This window comes from Carcharodon carcharias, chromosome 15 (genome assembly GCF_017639515.1).
Source record: "Carcharodon carcharias isolate sCarCar2 chromosome 15, sCarCar2.pri, whole genome shotgun sequence".
NCBI lineage: Eukaryota > Metazoa > Chordata > Chondrichthyes > Lamniformes > Lamnidae > Carcharodon > Carcharodon carcharias.
Window position 1 is genome coordinate 128032858 of NC_054481.1, and position 13975 is coordinate 128046832.

At 41.4% G+C, this 13975-nt stretch overlaps 1 protein-coding gene across 1 annotated transcript in view; it reads left to right on the top strand.

Moving 5' to 3' along the window:
- pex14 (peroxisomal biogenesis factor 14) overlaps positions 1 to 13975 on the top strand; it is a 195791-nt gene that overhangs the window by 13090 nt on the left and 168726 nt on the right. Inside the window, exon 2 of the mRNA XM_041206601.1 lies at positions 11823 to 11870. Coding sequence (XP_041062535.1) covers positions 11823 to 11870 — 48 coding nt within the window. The remainder of the gene's footprint in view (positions 1 to 11822; positions 11871 to 13975) is intronic.

The window sequence follows — 13975 nt, forward strand, 5'->3', positions numbered from 1 at the left end:
ATTATTCCAGCAACATGACCACGATGCTACCATACCCCTACTTATTCTAATAAAATAATTATTCTAATTTCTATTTGTTGCCTTGTTGTGCTTTTCTTCATAGTCCAGCATTAGTCAATGATTATGCATACAATCACATACAGTATTAGTCTGAAAGTAAAAAACATTGTTTTGAACCTACTGTGTTCCCAGGTAAATGTGCACTTCTCCAACTTGATAACTATGGTGCTAGCTTTAGTGGGGCACAGAGTACAAAAGGAAGAAGTTATGATAAACTTGTTTAAAAGCAAAGCACTAGTCTCTGGCCTCAACAGGAGTACTGCGCCCAGCTCTGGGTACCACACTCTAGGAAGGATGTGAAGGCATTCGAGGTGGTGCAGAATAGATTCGTGAAAAAGGTTCCAGGGATGAGGAACTTCAATTACCTGTATAGATTGGAGAAGCTGGGGCTGTTCTTCTTGGAGAAGGGAAGATTAGGAGGGAGATTTGGTAGATGCATTCAAAATCATGGGTCTGGACAGAGCAGATGGGGTGAAACTGTTCCTATTGGTAGAAGGATCGAGAAACAGAGGGCACAAATTTAAGGTGATTGGAAAAGGAAGCAATGACAACATGAAAAATGTTTTTACACAGCAAGTGGGTAGGATTTGGAATGCACTGCCCCAAGAGTGTGGTGGAGGTAGATTCAATAGAAGTCTTCAAAAGAAAATCGGTTAATTATCTAGAAATGAAAATGTGCAGGACTGTGGAGAAAAGGGGGAGGGAGTCTGGGGTGGGGGAGGGTACGAATGGGACTAGTTAAGTTGCTTTTGCAGAGAGCTGGCATTGTCACAATGGTCTGAATGATGGCCTCTGTGCTGTAACCATTCTGTGACTCTAGTCAGTTATCTTCTCAGTCTGCTCATTATTAAGAGCATATAAAAAGGATAGAAGGAGAGATGAGGGGATAAAACTGGATAAATGAATGAAAGTGTAAAAAAAGGGGTGAGGATGGAGGAGAGAGTTCATTGTCTGAAGTTGTTGAACTCAATGTTAAGTCAGGAAGGCTGTAAAGTGCCTAATCGGAAGATGAGGTGCTGTTCCTCTAGTTTGCATTGGGCTTCTCCGGAACGTTGCAGCAGGCCAAGGACAGGCATGGGAGCAGGGTGCAGTGTTGAAATGGCAAGCGACAGTGAGGTCTGGGTCATGCTTGCGGACAGACCGAAGGTGTTCCACAAAGCGGTCACCCAGCCTGCCTTTGGTCTCCCCAATGTAGAGCAGATCACATTGGGAGCAGCGAATGCAGTAGACCAAATTGAAGAAGGTGCAAGTGAAGCGCTGCTTCACCTGAAAGGAGTGTTTGCACCCTTGGATGGTGAGGAGGTAAAGAGGCAGGTGTTGCACCTTCTCCAATTGCATGGGAAGATGCTGTGGGAAGGGGATGAGGTATTTGGGGTGATGGAGGAGTGGCCCAGGGTTTCTCAGAGGGAACGGTCCTGACAGAATGCTGACAGGGTGAAGGAAGATGTTTGGTGGTGGCATCTGGAGTTGGTGGAAATGACAGAGGATGACCCTTCAAATGCGGTGGCTGGTGGAGTGAAAAGTGAGGACAAGGAGGACCCTATCATGGTCCTGGGAAGGAGGGGAAGATATGAGGGCAGAGGCATGAGAGATGGGTCGGACACGGTTGAGGACCCTGTCAACCAGGGGTGGGGGTGGGACACCTCGGTTAAGGAAGAAGGAAGACGTGTCAGAGGAACTGTTTTGGAAAGTGGCATCATCAGAACAGATGCGACGGAGGCGAAGGAACTGGGAGAATGGGATGGAGTCCTTGTAGGAAGCAGGGTGTGAGGAGCTATAGTTGAGGTAGCTGTGGGAGTCGGTAGGCTTGTAATGGATATTGGTAGACAGTCACCAGAAATGGAGACAGAGAGGTCAGCGAAGAGAAGTGTCAGAGCTGCTAAATTTGAGTTTTTCCAGCATTTTTTGTTTTTGTTTCAGATTTCCAACATCCGCAGTATTTTGCTTTTATACTTTATACAGAAGTTGTTGCAATTTTAAGAGCTACCTCGTCTAGAATCTGGTTCTGTTTGGCATGTTGAGAATGGACATATTGCCACATGTGTTCTCATTGGAACAGGAGTGATTCTGAGCAAAATGCAGTAGGAAGTTTCTTTACCTGTGATGTATATGGAGTGCCATCAATATTCTGGATTTCCAGGCAGTATTTGTCAGCTGGCAAGCAGCCAGGCTGATCATGGTGCATAATAACAGTCCTTTTCTGGCTTAGTATTTGTTAGAAATGAACGATTATGACTTTTTCATGTTCTCTTTAATCCTCTTCTCTTCCCTACCCAGAAATATAGATTTTAACACTTGTGTAATTAGGAGTAAGTACTTTTTCTGTACAACACCCTCCTGCATGTATGTGTTTTCAGAATAATCTGTTACTTCCCCACCCCATCCTGGTGAGGTTCTCTTAACCAAATATGTGAACTCAGAACACCACCCTCACTTGTTATTTTAAATGCCTGGACTCTAAAAAGGAACTATTCAACCAAGTATTGCATTAAAAAGAAATACATTGAAATTGTGGAATAAAGAAATCTTGCATTTATATAGTGCCTTTCATGTCCTTGGAATGTCTCAACCTGCTTTGAGACCAATGAATTACTTCTGAAGAGTAGTCATTATTTTAATGTTGATGAACGTCGTAGTAAAGTCCAACCAACAGCAATAAGATAACTGACCAGATGATCTGTTTTAGCATTTTCACGACTCACTGGGGTAATTGCGCTGTAATATCAAGCCCCATTGTTCTCCGCGGTGTGACAAACGTGAAAAAGTTTGATCAAACCACTAGATTTCCCCAGTTCTACCTAACTGTTTAATGCGAGCATCAGGTTTGTAAACTTAGTAAGTAAATAGTTGCTTATTGAGCAAACTGTCGTTAACCATTGGCAAAAGAAAGAAATATAGTCTGCTAATTTCTAACTCTATATCCTAAACTCTACCCCTTCTTAAATCCCTTTGCACGCACACAAGACACACAAAAACATGGATTTTAAGGGTGGGATAAAACAGTTCAATAGCACCAATTCCAGAATACAGGATTCGATGGGTTGATTTTGATCGATGTCTTCCAAATTCCTTTCAGTTCTTGTTGATGACACAAGGTGGTCTTCCAGTGCTTTCAATCTTTAGTTCACTGGTTGAGCACTTGTTTTTCAATGTCTCTAATAGTGATTTTCCCCATTGCCTCTTGACAGGGGTTTTTAGAGAGAGAGAGCAGGCTATAAAGATGTGAGAAGAAAAAGCCAGCTAGCTATTATTGTGGAATTACTGGAATCTTCCACACAGGAGCAAGAGGTTTTAGATCTTGTTCCTTTCATGCTAGGAGCTATTCTGCTGCACTGCTCTCACACAAACCAGGTCAGGAGCCAATTAAAATATTGTTGCCAGGTAGCTCCCTTAGTCCAGGACTCCGTTCTGGCACCATCCTGCTTTTCATGGCACACTCTGTTCCAGGACGGCAACATTGTATTTATCTCTCATCCTGTTCCAGTGGACATGTCTTTCGAACCAGCCATTGTAATCTTACTCCACAGTTCAACAGAAATAAAATGATATGTCCCTTACAGCATAAATAATAATCAGTCCTGAAGAAGAATCATATTCGACTTGAAACATTAACTCTGTTTCTCTCTCCGCAGAGGCTGTCAGACCTGCAGAGTTTTTCCAGCACTTTTTGTTCTTATTTCAGATTTCTAGCATCTGCAGTATCTTGCTTTTATTTATCTATTTTAGCATAGTTGGCTACAGGATAAATGTTGGCCAGGACGTTTTTCTTGCCCTGAGAAGACATTATTCTATATTTACCTCCTTCCTAATTGACAGGATTTCAAATGCTGCTAAAAGTTAGCAATTACAGGTGCGAAGGATGCTCGCAGCTTGATTATGGGACAGGCTAGTGAGAATGAAGAGAGTTTGAGAACTTGAGTATGAAGTTACTGAAATGGGCCTGGATCCAGTGTCTCCAACCACATCAGTGCCATTAGAAGTAACTCTTCAAAAATAGTTTACCTGAAGGGTAACACCCTGACACTGCTTGGGCCAGGCTGATATCTTACTGTTCCACTGCTGGTCCTTATGACCCTTCTCTCTCTCTTTCCTCCCTACCCCTTCACCTCTAACATTAGGGAAGGTGCCACCCAGATTGCCAAAGTTTGATTGTGACTTTGTTTACACTAGTCATGTTTGTGATTTCAAAGCTACTGCAATTGTGCCAGTCTTGTGTCTGAGTAGCTGCACTGCTCAGTGTTGTTCAGGCTATTCCACAATACAAATGGGATAGATGCGCTAGCATTGGAAAAGATATATTATGTCATGTGTTTCTATTGGAAGCAGTTCTGAAAGAGAAATGGGATTTGACAGCTTGTTAGACCACCACAATGCACCAGAAAATGCTGAAAAATCAAATGGTGACGAAGAATTGTGATTTAGATTCAATTCTTTTTCCTTTTTCATTTCTGTTTTGTCCTGATAGTGAAAGCTGATGCTGTTGTCCACAGAATGAACTGGTGTGACTGTGACAAAGATAAACTCTTCCTCCTCCGCCTTCTTGACCTGTCTGCGGCCTTTGGCACAGCTGACCACACCATCATACTCCAATACCTCTCCACTGTCGTCCATCTGGGAGGGACTGCTCCTAGCTGATTCCATTCTTATCCATCTAATCATAGCCAGAGAATCACTTGCAATTACTTCTTTTCCTGCTCCCACACTTGCTTCTGGTGCCCTCCTAAGATCTATCCTTGGCCCCCTCATTTCTCATCTACATGCTGCCCCTTGGTAACATCATCTGAAGGCACAGCTTTAGTTTTCACATGTATGCAGACGACCCCCAACCCTACATCGTCGCCACTGCTCTTGACTCTTCCATTGTTTTTGAATTATCAGACTGCTTATCTGACGAAAAGTACTGGATGAGCAGAAATTTTCTTCAGTTAAATATTGGGAAGACTGAAGCCCTTGTTTTGAGTCTTGTTCCAAACTCTGTTCTCTAGCTATTGATTCCAGCCCTCTCCCTGGCAATTGTCTGAGATTATACCAGTCCGTTTACAGCCTTGGTGTGAAATTTGATCCCACGATCAGCTTCTGACCTCCTATTTGTGCCATCACTAAGACTGTCCATTTCCATCTCTGTAACTTCACTTGACTTCACCTGTCTCAACTCATCTGCTAAAGTCCTCATTCATGCATTTGTTACCTCTGGACTTGACTATTCAACGCACTCCTGACTGTGTTCTCACATTAACACTTGGAGGTCATCCAAAGCTCTGCTGTCTGTGTTTTAGCTCGCAGGAAGTCACATTCTCCTATCACCCCGTGCTTGCGGACCTACGTTGGGTCCGGTGAAGCAATGCTTTGATTTTTAAATTCTCATCATTTTCAAATCCCTCCATGGCTTTTCCCCGCCTGTCCCTCCAATCTCTCTACTCTCTATCCCCATAACCCTCAGACCTCAACGTTCCTCTAATTGCCCCTTGTGCATTCCCAATCATGATTGCTTCACGATTGGTGGCTGTGTCTTCAATTGCCTCAGCCCAAAACTTTGGAATTCTCTCTCTACCTCACTCTCCTCCTTTAAGACACTCCTCAAAGCCTACATCTTTGACCAAGATTTTAGTCATCTGACCAAATATCTCCTCATATGTCTCGGTGTCATCCTTTGTTTTATGATGCTCCTTGGGGTGTTTCATTACGTTAAAGGCACTATATAGATATAAGCTGTTGTAAGCACAGTTGAAAGGAGCTGAATCCCAGTGCACCTAGTTCTTATCCATAGGTGTTAATTGCCTCTTGGCTTACTCACCTGGTGATATGGTCAACATTTGACAAGACGGGATTTTGAAAAAAAAACCAAAAAGATTCTTCTTAGAATTTTACATTTGAAATAAAATTTTGAGACTTTTTCCTTGCACTTCTGTCCTGCAGATGGCGCCTTGTGCCTGATGATGGTTCCGTGGGTGGCAGTACCTCTCCTGCTGTGATCTCCCAACTGAGCACAGATGCCGAGACAAATCTGGGCACATGTTTAGTTAAAATCATGGGACGGCTGTGTTGTGCTACCTCCTGTATCACAATAGCAGAATCGCAGACCTATGATCAAGTCTGTGAAAGCTGGCAAATGGACATTGGTCCTGTGATCAATGCTAAACAAGCTCAGTGCTCCATCTGTATACGTGTGCAAAATGCAGAATCACTTCACACCAACACTAAATGTGGCATATAAGACACATATGAAGACCTGACCTGATTCCACCATAAGATACCTTCAGCCGGGCATTCTCGCTTAACTTCATCCCAGTGTTGAGTTGAGCTTTCACTTTGGGTTCAGGGTTCATTCACGTCGTAGCTGCAGTATCAGATGAAGTAAAAAGCTTTGTACCAGCACTGCAGCTTCAGTGTAGTCTGTAAAACAGTCTGATTCATCAACTGCTTGTTGATTCAGCACCAGCCCTTACATTGTTTTTGATAAAAGTGCCACAATCGGTTCTCTTTTTGAATGGTAAAGAACATGCACAGTTTATATTAAGAGTAGAATATGCCATCAATAGATGCATCACTCTATTCTATTAAACCTCTTACTAGCAATGAAAGCTACTCTGAAGCAGCACACTATTAAACGATGAAGGAGGCACTCTTGTGTTTCTGAAAAGGAAATTTCAATATGTGGCACAAACAATACACATTGGGATACTTGGAATTATGGAAAATGAACCACCTGTGACAAGATGAATCTGACTGGCTTGTGCCTGCTGTACCATATCTACAATTAGTGTCATTTGAAGGTTTTGTTTTCTGTAACTTCCCATTTGATAATGCCCATCTTTGGTTGTCACTACTGCATTTATGCAGCATTGTAAAACCCTGTTTACAGAACCCCAAAAGGGGGGTGTTCTCTATAACATTATTTATTGTTAATCATAAACAATGAAGAGATACCGCTGGCATTATTGAGGTGCCCAGCATACTTCAGTGAAAGTTTACTGACAGTGGGGCATTTCTGAAATCTGTACCTTGTTGCCATGCTATTATTTAACTCATCCACATATGGGCATAAATAATGACAGCAGATTTCTACATTGCCCTCGTTCTGTTTTGGCTGCCAGTAACAACTTAATCATTGCTACAACTTTCAAGGTTGAAGATTTCTGTTATAAACACTGGAAATTTTGACTCTGTTTTCAATTGCTGTATGGTGTACACACCATCATTCTCTGTCCTGAAACTACTAACTGCCACGTCACCTCAGTATACGATAGCAGCCTCCTGAGAATCGAGACATGAGTTTTTTCAGTCTATAAAATGTAGTAACCAGGGAGTTCTGAGGCAGCAAAATCAGCCAACATGTGTGGTATAAACACACATACACAACGGGCTTACGGAAAAAACAAACCACCTGTGAGTTATACACCTGAGGTTACTGGGTGATTTATTTTTCAGTAAACTCTGGGCTCCTGTTGTATATCGTCTGAGTCTAAAGTTGTATCTGTGAAACCCCTCACATTGATGTCACACCAGTATGGAATGTTACAATACAAAAACAGGCCATTCAGCCCTAATGGTCTGTGCTGGCTCTTATGCACTGTTCACCACCTCCCACCTTACCTCCTCCGACTCTATCAGAATTTCCTTCCTTTCATTTCTCCCTCATATTTATCTAGCTCTAGAGTAAATGCATCTATACTGTTCACCTCAACCACTCCTAGTGGTAGTGAGTTCCCTGTTTTAGCCACAGTCCTGGTAAAGAAGTTTCTCCTGAATTTTTTGTTGGATTTATTAGTGGCTATCTTATATTGATGGCCCCTTGTTTTGGACTTCACCGATGTCATGAAGCAACTTCACATCACTATTCCATCTGTTCTGTTGCTTGTAAACTTCTGATGTCTTCAGTAGTTTGAATATTATAGATCGTATTAGAACTACCCCGCTCCCAAATAAAAACTTCAAAGAACTATTCATCTTTAGCTACAAGTGAATCTTCAGGATTCTGATTAAAGAAGGGACAGCTTCAAAACTACAGGCTCTGGCAACCTGGGGTTGATACAGTCGGACGTTGATTTGTAATCAGAATTGCCCATAAATCTTAAATCTATCCAGGAGAGGCATTCTGCAAGGTGTGTCCTCAGAGGAAAGGATTGGAAAGTGAATCAATTTGGACTTTCTTGCTTGTAACTTTGCTGGGTGTACCCATCTGCTAAGTTGACAAAAGACCCCATGGCACTTTCTGAAGAAGCACGGGGTGTTCTGGTGTCATGGTCAATATTTATCCCTCAACCAATACCTCTGGAAAAACTGACCATCTGGACATTTGTTTCGTTGCTGTTTGTGGGACCTTGTTACACAGAAATTGACTTACAACAGTGACTACACTTTGAAAGGGCTTCATTGGCTATAAAGAATCTCAAAGACGCTATATAAATCAAACTTTTCTCTGTGGGTTATAGGGAATTATTGCTTCTGCAGAATCTAACACTTTGAATTATGAACTTATTCCACATTATTTTTGTTTTCTCTAACTTCAGGAGCACTTGAAGTTTTTTGAGTCACACAGGAGCATGGAAATGGGTAGAATCTTTGAGGAGAGCAATGTTTCTGTTTAGTTATTTAGCAACCCCAAGCCTGTGTACTTTCTCAAATCATTAAACATACACGGTGTGAACAAGCCCTTCCATTGCGATTGAGAAATGTATTGTAGCTTGTTTCAGGCAGTCCAAATTATGAGAGTTCTTACACTGAGATGTTATAAACCTGGTTTACTGCATGATGCCTGAGTTAAAAATTGGTCAAATTGATGACCCAGTGTTGAGTGACTGAGAGTAGGAATTCGCTACACAATGGATTGGTGAGACTTGAAATTTTGCCTGCGGCCACTTTACCCTGGTGTTGTGTTAGGTTGAATTCCATGAGCCAGCAGCAGACATGAAGATCTACTCGTTGGCTTATTGTACTCAGTCACACGTGTAGCAGATATTCTAGAATTCAAACTGAAGTAACACCAATGTGAAGATGACTTATGGTTTGTAAGAGTTTCATGAAGTTAAGGTGTCTAATGGTTAGATCACGAGTGACAGAGACCTGGGCAATGGCAGCTGTTAACCCTCTCAGGTTGGGAATGATGTATAGTAACAGTGGGGGCCTGTCAAAACTGTTTTTATCAAGTCACGTGAATAACCAAAAGTACATTTTGTGAAGATCTACAATAATCTTCCATGAGAATTCTTTGTCCGAGTTACTCAGTGAATGTTTTTGGAAATGAACTCGATCTATTGTTTGGCAAAATATCACTTGGAAATTGCATTATAATGTATTACAGTTTGAAGGCCTAACATATTCATATCCGGTTTCTGTGTGAACTAATTTATTGAAGGAACTAACCAGGGTAAAATAAGTAGGTCAAAACCTTTATTAAAATAGTGAACAGAGATTTGGTAAACTTCCATGCTATAATTCATAGAAGTACACATGAAGGCCATTGGGCCCATTGTGCCTGTGCTGGCTCTTTGAAAGAGTAGTCATGCTTAGTCCTACATCCCTGTATTTTGTCTGTAATCCTGTCAGTTCCTCCTCCTCAAGTACTTATCCAGCTCCTTTTTAAAATTATTTATAGAAGCAACTTCTGTCAACTTTTCGGGTAGCATACTCCAGATCCTGATGAATCTCAACGAATATTTCATGGCTTTTAAATTTTAGATGTACACTACAATATTGCTATGTTACAGTCATTGCTTGATTATTTTTAAATGTTGAAGGTATTTCAAATCCTGTAACCATTTTCTTCTCTCACGGCCAGCTTTTTGTTGCTCCTCGCTAATGGTCCTTAGAAGTAGTGCTGAGCAGACTTCTTGAACCACTGCAATCCATCTGGTGCAGGGCTGCCTAGTTTTATTCCTTTTCAACTTTTCTGTAGCAATTTGGTACAACTGAGTGATTTACTGGGCCATTTCAGAGGGCACTTAAGAGTCAGCCGCATTGCTGTGTGTCTGAGAGCCACATTGAGGCCAGAACAGGCACAGACAGCAGGTTTGCTTCCCTAAAGGGCATTAATGAACCAGGTGGGTTTTTACAATAATCCAATAGTTACATGGTCACCATTCCAGATTCTATTAATGAATTGAATTTAAATTCCACCAACTTGTGTGGTGGGGTTTGAACCCCTGTCGCCAGAATGAGAGTCTGGGCCTAGGCTTTGGGATTACTGATCCAGTAAAATTACCAGTATGCCAATGGTTCCACTGTAAAAATTGTATTGTTAAATAATATATCTGGAAACCATTACTTTCCTGACTGCACTGAGAACTGCAGATCAAAAAATACCACACCCCTGCAGCATTGCGAAATGAGAAAAGAGCTGTATTTTATATTTAAAAATATTTACAATGTGTGTCCACCAGAAAAATGGACCCACCTATCTTGGTTTGCTTTAAGAACCGCTGGTTGCAGTCTCGGGGTGGTGGGGAGGGGAGAGAAAGGAGACAAGATGGAGGAAATTTACACATAATATGTTGCTCACAGGCAGCTCTGCCAAGCGTTTTAAAACTAAAACACGCAGAACAAGTGCATTATAAGGCTGTAATTAGTGCTTGCAGTTCTGATGATTAACCCATGTGAACGAAGATTGAGCAGCCTTTGAACGTTAGACTTTGATATTGAATAGCCCCTTTAAAATCAAGCCTGGCACCAGCAAATAACATGAGATGCTTGTATGTTATTTTTGTTCTGTGTGGCAATTTAAGAAGAATGCCATTTTTCTTTAAAGCAGAGTAGTGGGGTGATGTGGAGAGAATTGCAAATTGCATTTGACCAAAGCTCACTATGCTTGCCTACAGAGCTGGTGCGGCTGAATAGGAAAAGTTTAACCATAATCTGTTCTCCATTTTCCCCCCACACCCTTCCTTGTGCCTCGATCTGAAAAGGCAAAAAGACAAAAGGAAAATAATGCACGCTCTAGTTTTCCTAGCACCTATTCATTTCCATATTAAGACATGAAACTCTTATTTAAAATAAATAATGTGAAGCCTCTTGGAATTGCCATTAAAGTAGAATTAACGCACATTTGGTATCAAAATCATAGAACTCAACATGTTTATCCTTACTGTGTCTGGGTAATGTAGGGACAAGTTCTCTCTTGTATTTGGCTCACACTTTGGTGTTGGAATGGTTGGTGATGTCACGAGGCCATGTGCAAGAATGCTTATTCCCCTGTTATTTCTCCCTTCAGTAAGTTTGATTTGTTGCCATAGCTGATAAAATATAGTGGGCCTTGGTGTAGAGTTGAAACTGCAGTGGGTAGTTCAATATGATAAGCATGTCAGTGGTCTCATGTGCTAGCCACGGAGTGGCAAAGTTCAAACTTGCAACAGATCCCTTTACTGAATTTGCAGACATAGCTGCGTTGTCTTGATTGAAGCACTGAAGAATTTCAACATGAAAAGGGAAGACAAGTGAAAAGATGAGTCAGCCTAGGCAGGTTCTTGTACATCTTGCAAATAGAATTACAGATCGATTGACACCGGTAGACTTCTAGCAATAGGTGGGGGACCTCAATGTTGGGGCATAGGCAGAAATTGGCAGTGCTGAGAAGAATATGGAATTTCTATACAAGCAGAAAGATTCCTAGCTATAAAATGCATGATTTTTCATCAAACATTTTGTGTTTTCCCTGGCCCCTTAGTATTACATTTCTCATTGTACTGAATAATTTTAGTTTGATGTAGTTCAGTTTACAAAGCACCCAGTAGATGATGCTCTAACTTTAATATTTGTTCTGTTCACAGTCAGATTCTCCTCCAGGGAGGGAGGATACTGTGCCGAGGGAACAGCTGGTAAGTCATCAAACATTCTTGAAACTGTGTTTATGGAAACTTTTCATGACAATAGTCTACTCATAAACATAATGTTTTAAATGAGAAATTACTTTCTCAACAATTCCGTAGAACCTCGAGCCTTTGTTTACCTTGTGCCAATCTAGGGAAAATCCTGTTATGCAGTGGCAGGGGACTGTAGCAGAAAGGTGCTGATTTGCCCAAAAGAAAAGCTTTCCTGACATTAAAACACCACCAAATATTATATGTGGGAGACATGCTTAGGTTTCCCTTCACCGTTGCTGCCAGCAGCAACCCTTACTTAACTATTACAGCTATAACACAAATACTAAAATCTTTCAATTCTCCTCAGAGGGCTGGAGAATTGCAAATGTTACACCCTTGTTCAAAAAAGGGTATAAGAATAAACCCAGCAACTACAGGCCGGTGAGTTTAACCTTGGTGGTGGGAAGGCTTTTAGCAACAATAATCCAGGACAAAATTATCTGTCACTTGGACATATGAGTTAATTAAGGAAAATCAGCACAAACTTGTTAAAGGCAAATCATGTCTAACCAACTTGATGAGGTAACAAAGAGGGGTTGATGAGGGTAATGTGCTTGATGTGTATAAATGGACTTCCAAAAGGCATTTGACAAAGTGCCACATAATAAGCTTGTCAGTAAAGTTGAAGTTGATGGAATAAATGCGACAGTAGCAGCATGAATACAAAGTTGTCGCAGTGACAGGAAACAGAGTAATAATGAATGGTTTTTCGAACTGGAGGAAGGTTTGTAGTGGAGTTGCTCAGGGGTCAGTATGATGCATTTATACTTAGACTTGGGCGTGCAAGGCACAGTTTCAAAATTTGCAGATGACGCAAAACTTGGAAGTATTGTGAACTATGAGAAAGATTGGCGATCGACTTCAAGAAGACAAAGGGTGGCAGAAGAAATTTAATGCAGTGAAGTGTGAAGGCTAATATTGCATTTGTAGGGCATTGAGTTGCAGGAAGAAGGGGGAGGATATTTGGAGCAGGCTAGGGTTAAATGGCAAGTTGTAGAGATGAGGGAAGTGTTCCTTTGTTAACTTATGGGAGAAGAAGGAGCATTTTGTTTTCAGAAATGTAAGAATATAAACTTTAGGAACAAGGAACGTTAGGTTGGATGAATGATATACTTTCTACGCAGAAAGTGTACCTCTAGTCTTAATTGGAATGTTTAATTTTAAGCAATGATACACAAGAAGTCCACACCAGCAAAATTCGTTGCTTTGCTGTTTCTGAAGGAAACCATGCCCTCAGCACCAAGCTGCATTCCACTCTTGACAACAAATTTGCAGTCGGGGTTGTTTGGTGGAAGTGAGCACCTTTAATGGGCTAAATGGCCTTTTCTCTCCCTGCTACTCCTTGTGTTTTAACTTTAACTCTCAATACCTCTGTTCTTCTCTTTAGCTCTGAAGAACAGTCATATAGACTCAACATTAACTGTTTCCCTGTTCACAGATGTGGCCAGACCTGCTGAGTTTTTCCGGCATTTTCTGTTTTAATTTCAAATTTCCAGCATCCGCAGTATTTTGCTTTTACCTCTGTTTTGCTGCTGCAGAGCCTCTCATATACTGTACCTAATGCTTATTTTTCAGTCTTTCAATCTTACATATCCATGGAAGTAATCAGAAGTTAACTCTGAGACAGATTAGCTGTTCCCACGAACCTTTTAGCGTCCCTTGAAATACTGTGACATTTTCTAGAACACATCAAGGGGGTCTTTAAATCAGAAAGGCATAAGGGGTCTGTCTGTTATAGTTGTTCACAATCTTTGCTGTAGGGATTTCATAGTTTACATAGAAACTAGGAGCAGGAGTAGGCCATTCGGCCCTTCGAGCCTGCTCTGCCATTCAATATGATCATGGCTGGTCCTCTATCTCAACGCCATACTCCCGCGCTCTCCCCATGCCCCTTGATGCCCCTAATATCCACAAAATTATCAATTTCTTTCTTGAATATACTCAGTGACCCAGCCTCCACAGCCTCTGTGGTATAGAATTCCACGGGTTGACCACCCTCTGGGTGAAAAAATTTTTCCTCATCTCAGTCCTAAATGTTCTGCCCCGTATCCTGAGACTGT